The sequence below is a fragment of the Cervus canadensis genome, chromosome 11 (genome assembly GCF_019320065.1).
Source record: "Cervus canadensis isolate Bull #8, Minnesota chromosome 11, ASM1932006v1, whole genome shotgun sequence".
Taxonomy (NCBI): domain Eukaryota; kingdom Metazoa; phylum Chordata; class Mammalia; order Artiodactyla; family Cervidae; genus Cervus; species Cervus canadensis.
Window position 1 is genome coordinate 74991580 of NC_057396.1, and position 17224 is coordinate 75008803.

A 17224-nucleotide genomic window follows, 5' to 3' on the forward strand; every position below is an offset into this window, starting at 1 on the left:
TTTCATATACTGGCAAGGTAATGCACAAAATCCTGCAAGCTAAGCTTCAGCAGTATGTGAACCAAGAACTTCCAGAGGTGTAAGCTGGACTCAGGAAAGGCAGAGGAACCAGAGATCAAATTGCCAACATCCTTGGATCATAGAGAAAGCAAGGGAATTCCAGGAAAACATCGACTTTATTGCTAAAGCCTTTAACTGCATGGATCACAATAAACTGAGAAATTCTTAAAGAGATGGGAATACTGGACCACCAGATCTGCTTCCTAAGAAATCTATATGCAGGTCAGGAAGCAGCAGTTAGAACTGGGCATGGAACAATGGATTGATTCAAAAATTGGAAAAGCATTATGTCAAGGCTATATATTGTCACCCTGCTTATTTAACTTATATGCAGAGTACATCATGAGAAATGCCAGGCTGGATGAATCACAAGCTGGACTAAAGATTGCCCAGAAAAATATCAATAACCTCAGATATGCAGATGACACCACCCTTAGGGCAGAAATTGAAGAAGAACTAAAGAGCCTCTTGATAAAAGTGAAGGAGGAGAGAGCAAAGTTGGCTTAAAGCTCAACATTCAGAAAACTAAAATCATGGCATCCAGTACCATCACTTCCTACAAAATAGAAGGGGAAAGGTGGAAGTGACAGATCTTCTTTTCTTGGGCCCCAAAATCACTGCAGATGGTGACTGCCACCTCGAAATTAAAACACAGGTACTCCTTGGAAGAAAAGCTATGACCAACCTAGATAGCATATTAAAAAGCGCTTTGTCACTTTGCTGACAAAATCGGTATAATCAAAACTATGGTTTTTCCTGTAGCTGTGTACAAATGTGAGACTTGGACTACAAAGAAAGCTGAGCGCCAAAGAATTGATGCGTTTGAACTGTGGTGTTGGAGAAGACTCTTGAGAGTCCCTTGGACTGCAAGGAGATCCAACCAGGCCATCCTGAAGGAGATCAGTCCTGGGTGTTCATTGGAAGGACTGATGCTGAAGCTGAAACTCCAATACTTTGGCCACCTGATACCAAGAACTGACTCACTGGAAAAGACCCTGATGCCGTGAAAGACTGAAAGCAGGAGGAGAAGGGGACGACAGAGGATTAGATGGTTGGACGGCATCACTGACTCAATGGACATGAGTTTGAGTAAGCTCCAGGAGTTAGAAAAGGACAGAGAGTCTGGTGTGCTGCAGTCCATGAGGTCGCAAGGAGTTGGACACGACTGAGTGACTGAAAGCACCAGGCAGGTGGGAGAATGGAAAACAGGGCCAGTCTCTGAGGGGAAAACAGCCCAGGGCTGGAAGAGCCAGGCGCTCTGAGAGACCCCGTTCTCCTTGCCCCATCATGTGGGGGCCCCAGGCGGGACCCCCAGCTCCTCCCAGTTCTCAAATTCTACATATCCCCTGCATTTTGGAAAGCTGCCAATACGCCCCTAAGTTGCAGCCCTTATTGAATCCAAACCTAGAGGGCTCCTCAACAGAGGCATCCTCTCCCAGACCCTGGCCCCCCGCCCGGCCCCCACTCTGCCCCCAGGGGCTGCTGCAGCCAAACCCCAGTGCCCCCCCTCCCGCCCCACTGGAGGAGTCCCGCTCCAGCTGTTACTTCTCAAAGTCCCCCCGCCCTGTCCGCAAAGCCAGAACAAGGGCTTCCAGGATTTTCCAACCCAGGGAACTCCTCCAAAGTGTGCAGCGAAGAAACCAGTCAGGAGATGCTGTGAGAACGTGGCTTTATGACCCGGGGAGGCTGGGGGGCCAGGGGGCTGACAGAGAGATCAGGCAGACAGGAGGGCGGGGAGGAGGGTATCCCGTCTCTGGCTTAGTAGGAGCAGATGAAGGGCAGCCGCCTTTGGCACGGAGCTCGTCGCCAGACACCCCCTGGGGGCAGAGAACACAGTGATATCAGTTGCACGCCTGTGTGGCCTGTGTACCCCACCCCAGTCCAACGTGCCTCACAGCTCACCTCTGCCTACCAAGCTGAGGGCCGTGTGTCTCCCCATGTCCCAGCTAGCCACCTTCACTGACCGCCTCCCTTGCAGAGGCAGAGTGCTAAGTGCTTCCTGTGGACTGTGCTTCCACCCTCACAGGGACTCCACGAGGTCAGGGCTGTCATCTCTCCCGTTTAACAGACGGGAAAACTGAGGCTCGGGGACTGACAACCCACCCTGATCTCAGCAGACAAGGGGCAGAGCCGACTGTGGACCTCGGCCATCTGACCCCAGCCCGCATGGTCTTCCCCCCCGTTCTAAACTCCTGCACGTCGGGCAGCCGTGCTGTTGGGACCTGGGGACTCATCTGTCAGCTGGCCCTTGTTCCCACGTCTTCCTGTGTCCCTCGGCCACACCTTCCATTCCCGAGTGTCCCTCCCGTCTGTCCCACACTCGCTCCTTGTCACTGTCCCATCAGAGGAAGGGAAGGAGCCTCACTGAGTCTGGAGGACAGAGAGCCCCCAGCCCCATCCAGGACCCCTCACTGGGACTCTGAGGATCCCTGCTCCCCAGCCCTGCTCACACACAGGGCGGGGTTCTCTAGGACGGGAGAAGTGTGTGTGCAGCTCACAGGGACGTGTGTGCAAGTCCACCTCCCCTCCTTGTCTGGGCCCCTGGCCCCCTCACCTCTGGTGCACAGGGCCACGCAGCGGCCTCTTCCATTCCTGGGCTGGCCTCGGGCCCAGACTGCAAAATTCCAGCAACTCCCATCAGTCCAGAGAAATCTCCTGCACCGTAACTAGAGAAAAGAGAGAGGCTGGGTCAGAGGGCAGAGGTCCAGGAACACAGAGGCTGGGGCTCCTGAAAGTCCCCTGAGCATCTCTCTGGACACTGTGTCTATAATCTCCTCTCACTGTGTCACCTGGCTAGGACCCCACCACACAGACCAACCCCCCAGGGTTCTCAGGCAATGACATGGAAGAGCAAACATCACTCCCAGCTCCCACACAGAGGAAGCTTCTCAAACTTCACTGAGCAGACACATCTCCTAGGGATCTGCTGGAAATGTGGATTCTGATTCAGGAGGTCTGGGGTGGGGCCCGAGATCCTATATTTCAACAAGTGCCAGGGGATGTTGATACTGCTGGTCCTTGAACCACACATGAGCAGCAAATGTAACAGAACTTAGTCACAGTCCCCAAGGTCACTCTGAGAGAAGGACCTACTTAGAGATGAGGACACTGAACTAAGAGGCAGTCTTTCAGCCAGTAACGCGCAGAGCTGGGTCTGAACTCTACCTCCTGCCTCCAGTGATGGGCTGATAGACATGTCACAGCCAGCTTTGGTGGAAGATGAGAGGCAGAGGAAAGAAAGAATCTTGATTTATAATAATTGCCCACTTCTTCAGTGTAAATGCATCCACTGTGGCAGATTTCAAGCTGTAAGCATGAAGCCACTGAACATCGGTGAGGAAGAGAAGAGCTCAATCATCACCTCTCCTAGGTCAGTACAAAGCAGCTTCAGGTGCCAGGATGAGGTTCGATGGGAGTAGGTGGGCCTTGAGGCAATCAGACGCACCCTCCCCCCCAGGCCTTCCCTGGTGGTCCAGTGGTGAAGAAGCTGCCTGCCCATGCAGGGGCCATGGGTTTGATCCCTGTTCCTGGAAGATCCCATGTGACGCAGAGCACCCACTTGTGCTCCCACTGCTGAGCCAGGGCTCTTGATTCTGTGCACCCCAACAAGCAAGGCCACCTCAAGAAGAAACCCATAACCCCCAGCAAGAGAGTGCCCCAGACACACCTAGAGAAAACACGGCTGCAGCCAAATATGAATAAATGAAAAAGGATATAAAATATAGACGATAAACTTCCAAGTATTAAGCCAACATTTTTTTAAAAGGACAGAAAGAAAAGGCTTCCTCTCCCTGGACATTGGCCCCTCACTTACCCGACCTCTGATGAAGCCTCCGGTCCAAACCTGTGCTTGGTTGGTCCTTATGGCCAAGCGATAGATGAGACTGTTGACACTGAAGCTGTGGATGGAGACGAGGTTACCTCGGTAGCACCTCCTGCAGATTGTCTGCAGAGAGAATAGGCGGGAGAGAAAATTCACTGTTTTCATGTTCAATGCCTGAGTCTGCAGGACAGACCCCACATCCCTTTGCAAATCAGAAATCAGGTATCTACTTCTCCACCTGAATCCCATCTCTTATGCCTTTATTTGGGCTTCCCTGGTGGCTCAGCGGGTAAAGAATCCGCCTGCAATGGGGGAGACCTGGGTTTGATCCCTGGGTCGAGAAGATCCCCTGCTGAAGGAACTGGCAACCCACTCCAGTATTCTTGCCTGGAAAATTCCATGGACAGAGGACCCTGATAGCCTACTATCATGGGGTCTCAAAGAGTCAGACACGACTGGGCAACTGCACCTTTTCATTCACTTTCTTTTCTGATGCATATTAGCCTAAGAGAACCACTAATCTAAGTAATAAGAAACAGAACATTGAATCCAACCCCGTCTCTCCATCCCTGGTCCCTGAAGCAGCCTTGGTGCCATATACCTGAGCTCTTCTAAACCTCCTCCGAGTGAGCACAACCCTGTAACGGCAGCTCTCGCACTCAGGACTGCCCAGAAGTCGCACTGTCTCCTCTTCCTTGGGGCACTGCACGTCCTCGTCTAAGTCATCTGAGTCCAACTCATCGTCATGGGCGTCCTCGGCCTCCTGTGCCCCCGACTCAAGCACCTCACCACTCAGGGCGAGCGCTCCTTCCTGCCCCCCTGAGCATTCCAGATCCTGGCTCAGGTCTGCCTGTGTCTCTGGACCACCCAGATGTGGGGCATCCTTCTCTGCAAAGAAGAAATAACCCACCTTCAGACAAGGTACCACCTCCCTCCAGGACCACGGACAGCTCTGAAGGCTCCACCCTGTCCTCCTAGGGACGCCATCTGGAACCAAAGACTGGAAGGATCCCTTGAGGGTTGGATGAGCCAGAATTCTTGCATCACACACACAATTGCATGAGACCCTGAAGCTTGCTGACACCATGTGCGGGTAATTTGGGAGTGAGACTTGTGAGATGCCCTCGTCTTCACAGGTGGGTGTTTTTCCTGGCAAAGGAGCCCTGAGGGAAAGTTCAGGTCACAGCTCTAGGTCCAGGAGAAATCTAACTAGAGATGGGCTGGGGCAACTGAAGAGGGGCTGTGGCCTTGGACCCATAGGAGCAAAAAAGGATGCAGGAAAGAAGAAAGGAGAACAGATGAGAAGGGGAGGGGAGGACTCACCCAGATAGAGAGCAGAAACTGTCCCCAGCAGGAGAAGGGGCAGGAGCAGGCAGCCTCTCATGTCCCTGCAGTCTTGTGACAGACACACAGCTCCACGTTCCCTCCTGGGGACTTCCTTGTGTCTGCACGGTCCCTGGAACACAGTGGAGAGGCAGTGTCTGCTTAACTGGTAGATTAAAGGGCAAACGAGAGAGCTTCCTTGTCCCCAGAGAACAGACCCCGAGCTGGAGGATCAGGGGATGAACATGGGGCCAGGAGCTGAACTACAAGAGTCCCTTTCCTTGAGAGCACCTCTCGGCTCCCTGGGACAACACTCAGCTCAGACCGTCACCCCTAGAGGAACAGGGGTGCTCAGCTTCAGCGCCAGAGTCAGACACACTGGGGAAGAAGGGGGAGGACAGTGCTCATCATGGTGCAGAGGACCACAATCCCTGGTGTTTCCCATATACAGCCCAGGTTCTTCCCAGCCTGGGGCCTGTCCTCCCGGGGAAGCCGAGGGAGCACTTACCTCCTGAGAGCCTGAAGCCTCCACTCTCAGCGCCTCTGGCTACTGGCGCACAGAAGCTGCCCTTATACCGGGCTTTGGGGAAGTGGGAAGAGGCCAGGAGGATTGCCCCAGGCTCAGGCGGTTGGACAGTGGGGCTGATAAGCAGTTGGCTCAGTCCTCCCACACTTGGGCCCTGCACACTGCTGGGACTTCAGGTACCTACCTCCTGTTTGGACACAGATGCCCAAACACCCTAGTATTCTCCAGAAGCCCCCCATGACTACTGTCCAGACAGACCCCTAAAGGGTCCAGGTCTAAACTGTCCTATTCAGTCCCAGGAGCAGCCATCTCTGGCTCAGTGTTCCAGCAAATGCCGTGAGGATCCCAGAGAGCAGGGAGACCAGGGGGAGAAGCGTGGAGGCTAAGGGGCAGCTTGGCCCTCCTGAGCACTTTTGTGGACCAAGTATGCAAGCTGCACACATCCCCGATCCTCACCTTCCTAACCTCGGTCACACAAGAATGTGTGATTAGCCCGACTTCACAGGTGTCAAGAATGAGATTCAGAGAGGGCAGGTGACTTGCCAACGTTGTGCAGGACATGGGAGATTGGGATTACTAAGCCTTTAAACTCAAAACCATCTCTCCCTTTGTCTCTGTCTCGACCACTCTTTCCCTTCTTCACTATCTTCAAGTTTCTCCCTCTCCTCTCTGCCTATTTCTTTGCCATCTATAATGTGAAATATGTATGCTCTTTCCTTTATACTGTGGCTCTCAATCAAGGTTCTCAGCCTTTGCACAATGACTGTTGGGAGTCAAACCATTCTTTGATGGGGGTTGGCGGAGTGGCTGTCCTATGTTTTGTAGAAAGTTTAGCAGCGTTAAGTCACTCTGATATGTCTCCACACATTTCCAAATGTCCTCTAGAAAGCAAAACTGCCTCTGCTGAGGATCACTGACCTAGTTCAGGCCTTGGTGTCCAGCCTAGAGGTGGGTCTTCTCATAAGGAAGCAACAGCTGGAGTGGAGACCTTCGTAGTGATTCATTCCAGTTCTCTGTGGGCCACGCTTCCCTTCCAATCCAGGAGCCCCCACAGTCGGCACCTGGGGCAGCAAGTGAGGCACTCAGCTCAGTTGCAGAGTTTAATGGGACACTGAAGAGTTCAGTAATCAAGATAAATAAACATTTCATACAATCGTTCTTAAAAGTCAGAATCAATGCAAAAGTACCATGATGAACAAAATGTCAAGATGTTCATCAATCAAGTTCCAGCCACATTCACTGCAATCCAGCGAGGGGCCAGCAAGGGCTGAGATTGATTTTGCCAGACATCATGGTCCAGAGCCTGTGGACACATCAGAGTGGTGCCTCCACTCTGGGGTATCCTAGCTGGGCAGGATATTTTTGTACCTTGGATTCTAGCCCAGTGCTCAGGGCACAAGGGATGGATCATCTAGGCCTTCTTGCCTGGCCTCTGCTCTCCCTGGGGCCCTGCAAATGGAGAAGTGTCTGAGAGGTCATTTCTGGGCTGATTGCAGAGTAACGGTCTCAGCCATTATCTCCCGGGGCTAACGGACCCGACCCTCAGCTTATCTATCTAACTTGGGGGTTAGGGGGATTGGTCAATTCCAGAGAGGGAAAACCTGGTCCCTGGATTTCAAACTGGAGACTTCCCTTGGAGGAAGAGTGGAGGGCCACCCACCCCACTCCCTCATTATTCTCCCAGTCCTGGGCCCAGACCAAGGACACCATTTCACTCAGCAGTTGGGATGACCAGTAACATTGGCTGGTGTTGGGAACCAGCACCACGATAGGCTTTCAGGGCTGTTTCATGTAAACGTCCTATTTCACACATTCAGAAATGGTCTCTCAGAGAGCTGAAATAAGTCGCCCAGGACCACAGTCAGAGACAGGCCTTCTGCCTCCTTATATGCCTGCCTGCCCTTGGCCTCTCTCCCTGGATGCCCATCCCTCTGGGCGGCCCCTCCCCTAGGCTGACCCTGGGCAAAGACATCCCTGTGACTTCAGGGACCCCCTCAGTCATCACAATGATGCCTCTCCAGTGTGAAATTGGACACAGCTTTCTAGGCCTTGCCACAATGTAGGCGGAGTCTTAGTTCCCCAACCAAGGATCAAACTCACACTCCCTGCAGGAGAAGCTCAGAGTCTTAACCCTGGGGCTGGAAGTCTGGACATAACATTTCTGAAGCTCCACCACCTTCCCATCGCTGTGCTTCATTAAGGCTTTAGCATCCTTATCCTACTTACTGAATCCTTACATTCACCCGAGGGCATTAGACACTGCCATTTTAGTCGACAGATCCATCAGAAAGGTTAAGTAACTTGCCCAAGTCCACACAGCTAGTTCAAAGGCGCATGTCTGACCCTAGTGTCTGACTCTCATGTCCTTGCTGTCCTTGATTCGCTCAACTGTGTTACCCTGATTAGCTAATGGTGCCTATCCTTTCAGCATCCATGAAACCCCACCTACCCAGCTTACTGTTTGTATCTCTGCTCGAAGGGGTTTCAACTCTGCCCCTCGTGTGAAGTCCGTCCAGCCCCACATCACGCAGAAGGCAGTGTGCTCTGATGTAGAATGCAATCACCACTCCAGGGTCAGCCAATCTGGCTCTCAATATTCCCATCCACAAACCAAGGCTGATGAAAGGACCTACCTCTACTGAGTTCCACTCCAGTAGGCCTCTGAGGACAGTACGTGGCATGTGGGCTTGGGGGTAGCCTTTGTCAGGAATCCAGGACCCAACGGCCCCCCTAGTCAACCAGTAAACACCAGGAGTTGGTTGAGGTCCCACTCTGTGGATTTCAGGATGATGTAGGGAACTCCAGGGATTCTGTTTTAAGTCACCAGCTGAGTTGCCCAGAGCTTAGTTAGCATCATTTTGCAGGGGGGAAGGACATGCAAGCCCATCTCTGGGGATATAAGGCCAGTCCTCTCATTGTATTTAAGATTTATCTTAAGGAGGTTTAAGATGCATCCTGTCCCCTGCACTGTAGCATAGACTGCACGGGGAATTGTCACGGAGGAAACACACCATGTGATGGAGCCCACGTCACGATCCAGAATCTTTCCAGGAGCCCAGATGCCTCTTTATTGACTTTAACCCCCAAAGGTAGAACTCACACGTCTGCCACAAACACACTGCCAGCAGAAGAGATTTGTGAGGAAAAAAGATGAAGTCTCTCTTCACACAAAGGCTCAGAGGCCAGCACATATTTAGTGCTTTATAAACAAGGGACTTTGTTACTCTTTGTTATAAATTCCAGAACAAAGAGAAGCAATGCCCCCCAGAACACAAAGTCTCCAGAGAAAGCAGCGAAAACTCTGCACCCAGCACAGAACTGAACCCGTAAATTGTGTCGGAATATCTCCGTTATTGAAATCAAGACAACAGCAGTTACAACGGACCTCAGTTTGATTTCTTAATTTGTTCAACTTACTCTGCAAACTTGAGTAAGTAACCTCTCCTATCGGGGCCACAGACAAAACATTAAGGTTCTTGATTTGCTTCTTAAGACCCTGGGGTGGGACTTCCCTGGTGACACAGTGGTTAAGACTCCAAGCTCCCAAATCAGGGGCCGGGGTTCCATCCCTGGTCAGGGAATTAGATACCACTTGAAGTCATGAACAGAGCCTGCGAGACTCAGCTACTGAGCACGTGAGCTCTAGAGACCAGGGACCACAGCTAGAGATGTCTTTGAGCTCCAAGGAAGACGCAGCACAGCCAAATCAAATATGTAAAAAATGAAATAATGTTTAAGTGAGGTTTTTCCTTTGCCTGTAAGACCCTGGGACCTTCTGTACATCTCTGAATTTGAGGAGTTCTGGGGAAAACGCCTTCATGGCATTGACCCCTTACTTTCTGCTCACCGCCCCCCCCCCCAGGAGAGAGAGTTTAGGATGCCCTCTGCCCTCACCTTGGATTGGACTCCATCGGCCCCAGCATGGTTGGAATCCTATTTCCCAAGGTGAACACAAGGGTAGAGGACTTGGGGCTATCCAGTGCATAAGAATCCACCTTGCAGTGCAAGGAACAGTGATTCAATCCCTGGTCTGGGAGGATCCCACATGCCTTGAGGCAACTGAGCCTGTGAGCTGCAACCAGAGAGTAGTCCTCACTTGTTGCAACTAGAGAAAGCCTGCGTTCAGCAACTCAGACCAGCACAGCTGTAAGCAAATGCCTTTAAAAAAAACGGAAAAGAAAAAAAAACGTGGAAGACACTATCCTGCCTCCCCTCCATGTTGTATCACTTCTGATCATGTCCAGGAAGCAGCCAACACTTCCAGCCACGAAATCCTACTGCCTGAAAGGACAGTCCTTTTGTCCCCATGAACTTCAGCACGCTAGGCTCCCCTGTCCTTCTCTATCTCCCGATGTTTGCTCAGATTCATGTCCACAGAGTCATTGAGGCTATCGAACCACCTCATCCTCTGCAGACTCCTTCTTCTTTTGCCTTCAATCTTTCCCAGCATCAGGGTCTTTTCCAATGAGTCAGCATTTTGTATCAGGTGGCCAAAGTATTGGAGCTTCAGCTTCAGCATCAGTTCTTCCAATGAATATTCAAGTTTGAATTCCTTTAGGGTTGACTGGTTTGATCTCCTTGCAGTCCAAAGGACTCTCAAGACTCTTCTCCAGCACAATTTGAAAGCGTCAATTCTTTGGTGCTCAGACTTCTTTATGGTCTAACTCTCACATCCACACATGACTACTGGAAAAACCATACCTTTGACTAAATGGACCTTTGTTGGCAAAGTGATGTTTCTGCTTTTTAATATGCTCTAGGTTTGTCATAGCTTTCCTTCCAAGGAACAAATGTCTTTTAATTTCAAGGCTGCAGTCACCTCCACAGTGATTTTGGAGCCCAAGGAAAGAAAATCTGTCACTGTTTATACTTTATCCTCTTTCCCATGGAGTGATAGGACCTGATGCTATGATCTTAGTTTTTAGAATGTTGAGTCTTAAGCCAGCTTTTTGACTCTCCTCTTTCACCCTCATCAAGAGTCTGTTTAGTTCCTCTCCACTTTATGCCATTAGAATGATATCATCTGCATATCTGAGGTTGTGATATTTCTCCTGGTATTCTTGATTTCAGGTTGTGATTCATCCAGACCAGAATTCCACATGATGTACTCTGCATATAAGTTAAATAAGCAGGCTGACTATAAACAGCTTTGTCATACTTCTTTCCCAATTCGGGACCAGTCAGTTGTTCCATGTTCTGTTCTAAGTGTTGCTTCTTGACCTGTATACAGGCTTCTCAGGAGGCAGGTAAGGTGGTCTAGTGTTCCCGTCTCTTTAAGAATTTTCCGCAGTCCTTTGTTGTGATTCACACAGTCAAAGTTGTTAGCTTAGTTAATGAAGCAGAAATGAATGTTTTCTGGATCCAACAGATATTGGTGGTTTGATCTCTGGTTTCTCTGCCTTTTCTAAACCCAGCCTGTACCTCTGGATGTTCTCCGGTCATGTACTCTTGAAGCCCAACTTGAAGGATTTTGAGCTTCATCTTGCCGGCATGTGAAATGAGGGCAATTGTATGGCACTGTGGACATTCTTTGGCACTGCTATTCTTTTGAATTGAAGTGAAAACTGACCTTTTCCAGTCCTGTGGTCACTGCTGAAGTTTATTCAAATTTGCTGCCACATATTCTGTGCAGCACTTTCACAGCATCATCTTTTAGGACCTGAAACAGCTCAGCTGGATTTCCATCACCTCCACCAGCTTCCTTTGGAGTGATGCTTCCCAAGGCCCCCTTGACTTCACACTGAGGATGTCTGGCTGCAGGTGAGTGACCACACCCTCATGGTTATCTGGGTCATCAGGATGGTTTTTTTGTATAGTTCTTTTGTGTACTCTTGCTATCTCTTCTGCTTCTCTTAGAGCCTTACTGTTTCTGTCCTTTATGGTAACCCTCCTTTCAGGAAATATTCTCTTGATACCTCCAATTATCTTGGAGAGTTCTCTAGTCTTTCTCATTTTATCATTTTGCTGGATTCCTTTGCATTGCTCCTTAAGAAGGCTTTCTGCAGACTCAGGGACTTGCAGGAAACAGTGAATTTTCTACCCCACTATTCTCTGTGCAGAGTATCTGCAGGAAGTGCTACCGAGGCAACCTTGTCTCCATCCACATAATTGCATTTCATGCTGGGCCAGAAGGATCAACCAAACAAAGGTCTGGTTTGGTGTCATCATCAAGCTCTGGGTAAATGAGGGGACAGTTTCCTAGTATCAGAAGGTCTTTCTCTTTTTTTTTTTTTTTTTTCAAGTTGGTTTAATACTGTAAAATCAATTCACTGTCTTAAAAAAGATCTTATTTATTTATGGCTGCGATGGGTCTTTGTCACTACGCTGCAGGCTTTCTCTAGCTGCAGTGAGCAGGGGCTGATCTCTAGCTGTGATGCTTGGGCTTCTCACTGGGAGGCTTCTCTTGTTGCAGAGGATGGGCTCTAGGGTGCACAGGCTTCACAGTTGCTCTCAGAGGCTCTAGAGCCCTGGGTCAGTAGTTTTGGCGCTCAGGCTTAGGTGCTCTGTGGCATGCGGGATCTTCCAGGACCAGGGACCAAACCCATGGCCCCTTGCATTGGCAGGCAGCTTCTTCACCACTGGACCACCAGAGAAGGCCCAGGGGGGTGCTTCTGATTGCCTCAAGGCACCACCTGCTCCCATCGAGCCTCATCCTGGCACCTGAAGCTGGCTTGTACTGACTTAGGAAAAGTGGTGACAGAGCGCTTCTCTTCCTCACCCATGTTCAGTGGCTTCATGCTTGCAGCTTGAAATCTGCCACGGTGGATGCATTTACACCAGAGAAGTGGACAATTATTATAAATAACATTTCTTTCTTCCCTCTGCCTCATAACTTCCACCAAAGCTGACTGTTGAAGGTTTATCAGCAAATCACTGGAGGCAGGAGGTAGGGTTCATACTCAGCTCTGCACGTTACTGGCTGAATGACGGCCTCTTAATTCAGCGTCCTCATCTCTAAGTGGGTCCTTGTCTCAGAGTGACCTTGGGGACTGTGACAGAATAAGTTCTCTTATATTTGCTGCTCACGTGTGGTTCAAGGACCAGCAGTATCAACATCCCCTGGTACTTGTTGAGAGATAGGATCTCGGGCCCCACCCCAGACCTCCTGAATCAGAATCCACATTTCCAGCAGATCCCTAGGAGATGTGTCTGCTCAGTGAAGTTTGAGAAGCTTCCTCTGTGTCGGAGCTGGGAGTGATGTTTGCTCTTCCATGTCATTGCCTGAGAACCCTGGGGGGTTGGTCTGCACGGTGGGGTCCTATCCAGGTGACACAGTGAGAGGAGATTATAGACACAGTGTCCAGAGAGATGCTCAGGGGACTTTCAGGAGCCCCAGCCTCTGTGTTCCTGGACCTCTGCCCTCTGACCCAGCCTCTCTCTTCTCTAGTGTCTGTGGAAGAACTGTTGCTGGATTGATGGGAGTTCTTGGAATTTTACAAACTGGGCCTGTTGGCAACCTACGTTTGGGTATGGCCACTGCATAGCCCTTTGCACCACAGGTGAGGGGGCCAGGGGCCCAGACAAGGAGGGGAGGTGGACTTGCACACACGTCCTTGTGAGCTGCACACACACTTCTCCCCTCCTAGAGAACCCCGCCCTGTGTGTGAGCAGGGCTGGGGAGCAGGGATCCTCAGAGTCCCAGTGAGGGGTCCTGGATGGGGCTGGGGGCTCTGTGTCCTCCAGACTCAGCGAGGCTCCTTCCCTTCCTCTGATGGGACGGTGAAAAGGAGCTAGTGTGGGACAGATGGGAGGGTCACTCAGGAATGGGACGTGTGGCCGAGGGACACAGGAAGACGTGGGAACAAGGGCCAGCTGACAGATGAGTCCCCAGGTCCCAACAGCACGGCTGCCCGACGTGCAGGAGTTTAGAACGGGGGGAAGACCATGCGGGCTGGGGTCAGATGGCCGAGGTCCACAGTCGGCTCTGCCCCTTGTCTGTTGAGATCAGGGTGGGTTGTCAGTCTCCGAGCCTCAGTTTTCCCGTCTGTTAAACGGGAGAGATGACAGCCCTGACCTCGTGGAGTCCCTGTGAGGGTGGAAGCACAGTCCACAGGAAGCACTTAGCACTCTGCCTCTGCAAGGGAGGCGGTCAGTGAAGGTGGCTAGCTGGGACATGGGGAGACACACGGCCCTCAGCTTGGTAGGCAGAGGTGAGCTGTGAGGCGCGTTGGACTGCGGTGGGGTACACAGGCACGCAGGCGTGCAACTGACATCGCTGTGTTCTCTGCCCCCAGGGGGTGTCTGGCGACGAGCTCCGTGCCAAAGGCGGCTGCCCTTCATCTGCTCCTACTAAGCCAGAGACGGGATACCCTCCTCCCCGCCCTCCTGTCTGCCTGATCTCTCTGTCAGCCCCCTGGCCCCCCAGCCTCCCCGGGTCATAAAGCCACGTTCTCACAGCATCTCCTGACTGGTTTCTTCGCTGCACACTTTGGAGGAGTTCCCTGGGTTGGAAAATCCTGGAAGCCCTTGTTCTGGCTTTGCGGGCGGGGGTGGGGGGGGGACTTCGAGAAGTAAAAGCTGGAGCGGGACTCCTCCAGCGGGGCGGGAGTGGGGGGCGCTGGGGGGCTTGGCTGCAGCAGCCCCTGGGGGCAGAGTGGGGGCTGGGCAGGGGGCCCCGCTCCCGAAGGCACCCCCCTCCTCCCCCCGCCCAGGGTCTGGTGGAAGACGGTCCGTCTTCACAGGGTTGGGAACTGGCAGCTCTAGGTGGACTGGCTGACAGGATGGAGCCCTGAGTGCCCCCTGGGGTCCCCACTTGGTGGAGGAGAAAGGGGTCTCTCCCAGGGTCGCCCGCTCCTCCAGCCCCAGTGCGGTCTGTGCCTCAGGCATCGGGCCCTCTTTAACATTCTCCCAGCCGTCTGTGGGTGAATCCAAAGGTCCCAGCTGCTTCTAAAATAGCTCCCAGCTCTCTCCTTTCCCTAGAAAGTCGCTGTCATCCTTACAGCCAGTCTTCTGTCCTTGGTCCCCTACTTCCGGCTCTGCAACTTGGGGCAGATGTAGTTTTTCATTGGAGGAAATCTTCTCAGCCTTCAGCTTTTCTTTCTCCACTTGACTCCTTTCTATTGTCTGTGGGATCGGAGTCACAGAGCCACCTTCCTCCCTGGCCAGCCCCCAGGTTCAGGATCTCTGCACGTAAAGAGGCAGGGACTCTAGAGCTGGACTTGCAGAGACTCCTCAGGACAGCTGTGTGTCTGCAGTCTTGTCCTACTGTGACATTCTCAACGCTGTCCTTTCTGCAAGATGCAAACAATGACCACATCTTTTGCCATGAGCTCACTGAGTGTTCTGGGCTAACCATTTTCTGTGCATTATGTCCTTCAATCCTCATATCATCCCCATGAGGTATGTGTGAAGTGCATCCAAATCTCAACAAAGAAAGTCAGTAGATGATGGAATGAGTATCAACCCTTCAAATGCCTGAGCCTAAGTTCATGCTCTTAACCATCAGGCCCTCATGTGGGAGCCTGGGTTCTCCTGGGGTGTGTGTGGGGTGGGGGTGGTGACTCCATTCAGTCAGTTCAGTTGCTCAGTTGTGTCTGACTCTGCGATCCCATGGACTGCAGCACACTAGGCCTTCCTGTCCATCACCAACTCCCAGAGCTTGCTCAAACTCATGTCCATTGAGTCAGTGATGCCATCCAACCATCTCATCCTCTGTCATCCCCTTCTCCTCCTGCCTGCAATCTTTCCCAGCATCAGGGTCTTTTCAGGTGAGTATATTCTTCCCATCAGGTGGCCAAAATACTGGAGTTTCAGCTTCAACATTAGTCCTTCCAATGAACATTCAGGACAAATATCCTTTAGGATGGACTGGTTGAAACTCCTCACAGTCCAAGGGACTCTCAAGAGTCTTCTCCCACACCACACTTCGAAAGTATCAATTCTTCTGTGCTCAGCTTTCTTTATAGTCCAACTCTCACATCCATACATGACTATTGGAAAAACCATAGCCTTGACTAGACAGACCTTTGTTGGCAAGGTAATATCTCTGCTTTTTAATAAGCCATTTAGGTTGATCATAACTTTCTTTCAAAGAGTAAGCATCTTTTAATTTCATGGTTGCAATCACCATCTTCAGTGATCTCCAAAATAAAGTCTGTCACTGTTTCTCCATCTATTTGCTGTGAAGTGATGGGATCAGATGCCATGATCTTAGTTTTCTGAATGTTGAGCTTTAAGCCAACTTTTTCACTCTCCTCTTTCACTTTCATCAAGAGGCTCTTTAGTTCTTTTTCGCTTTCTGCTTTTCAGGGTGGTGTCATCTGCATCTGTTCAGTTCAGTTCACTTGCTCAGTCGTGTCCGACTCTTTGCGGCCCCAGAGACTGCAGCACAGCAGGCCTCCCTGTCCTTCACCAACTCCTGGAGTTTACTCAAACTCATGTCCATTGAGTTGGTCATGCCATCCAACCATCTTATCCTCTGTCATCCCCTTCTCCTCCCACCTTCAATCTTTCCCAGCATCAGGGTCTTTTCAAATGAGTCAGTTCTTCGCATCTGCATATCTGAGGTTATTGATATTCCTCCAAGAAATCCTGATTCCAGCTTGTGTTTCATCCAGCCCAGCATTTCTTATGATGTACTCTGCATATGAGTTAAATAAGCAAGGTGACAACATACAGCCTTGACGTACTTCTTTTCCTATTTGGAACCAGTCTGTTGTTCCATGTCCAGTTCTAACTGTTGCTTCATGACCTGCGTACAGATTTCTCAAGAGGCAGGTCAGGTGGTCTGGTATTCCCATCACTTGAAGAATTTTCCACAGTTTGTTGTGATCCACACAGTCAAAGGCTTTGGTGTAGTCAGTAAAGCAGAAATAGATGTTTTTCTGGAACTCTCTTGCTTTTCCAGTGGTCCAACAGAAATTGGTAATTTGATCTCTGGTTCCTCTGCCTTTTCTGAATCCAGCTTGAGCATCTGGAAGTTCACGGTTCATGTACTGTTGAAGCCTGACTTGGAGAATTTTGAGAATTACTTTACTAGTGTGTGAGATGAGTGCAGTTGTGTGGTAGTGTGAGCATTTTTTGTCATTGCCTTTCTTTGGAATTGGAATGAAAACTGACCTTTTCCAGTCCTGGGGCCACTGCTGAGTTTTCCAAATTTGCTGGCATATTGACTGCAGCACTTTCACAGCATCATCTTTTAGGATTTGACAGAGCTCAGCAGGAATTCTGTCACCTCCACTAGCTTTGTTCATAGTCATGCTTCCTAAGGCCCACTTGACTTCACATTCCAGAATGTCTGGCTCAAGGTGAGTGATCACACCATCTTGATTATCTGGGTCATGATGATCTTTTTGTACAGTTCTTCTATGTGTTCTTGCCACCTCTTCTTAACATCTTCTGCTTGTGTTAAGTCCATAACTTTTCTGTCCTTTATTGGGCCCATGTTTGCATAAAATGTTCCCTTGGTATCTCTCATTTTCTTGAAGAGATCTCTAATCTTTGCTATTCTATTGTTTTCCTCTATTTCTTTGCATTGATCATAGAGGAAGACT

General features: G+C 50.6%; 1 protein-coding gene across 1 annotated transcript; it reads right to left on the bottom strand.

Moving 5' to 3' along the window:
- Nucleotides 1-1712: 1712 nt before the first annotated feature.
- On the bottom strand, nucleotides 1713-5802 carry LOC122449927 (proteoglycan 3-like). Its single transcript, XM_043482041.1, has 6 exons — nucleotides 5715-5802; nucleotides 5207-5339; nucleotides 4485-4771; nucleotides 3875-4006; nucleotides 2615-2726; nucleotides 1713-1877 (listed from the first exon to the last, which is right to left on the bottom strand). The coding sequence occupies exons 2-6, from the start codon at nucleotides 5265-5267 to the stop codon at nucleotides 1819-1821; spliced, it is 651 nt and encodes a 216-aa protein (XP_043337976.1). The 5' UTR covers nucleotides 5268-5339; nucleotides 5715-5802; the 3' UTR covers nucleotides 1713-1818.
- Between the last annotated feature and the right edge of the window lie 11422 nt (nucleotides 5803-17224).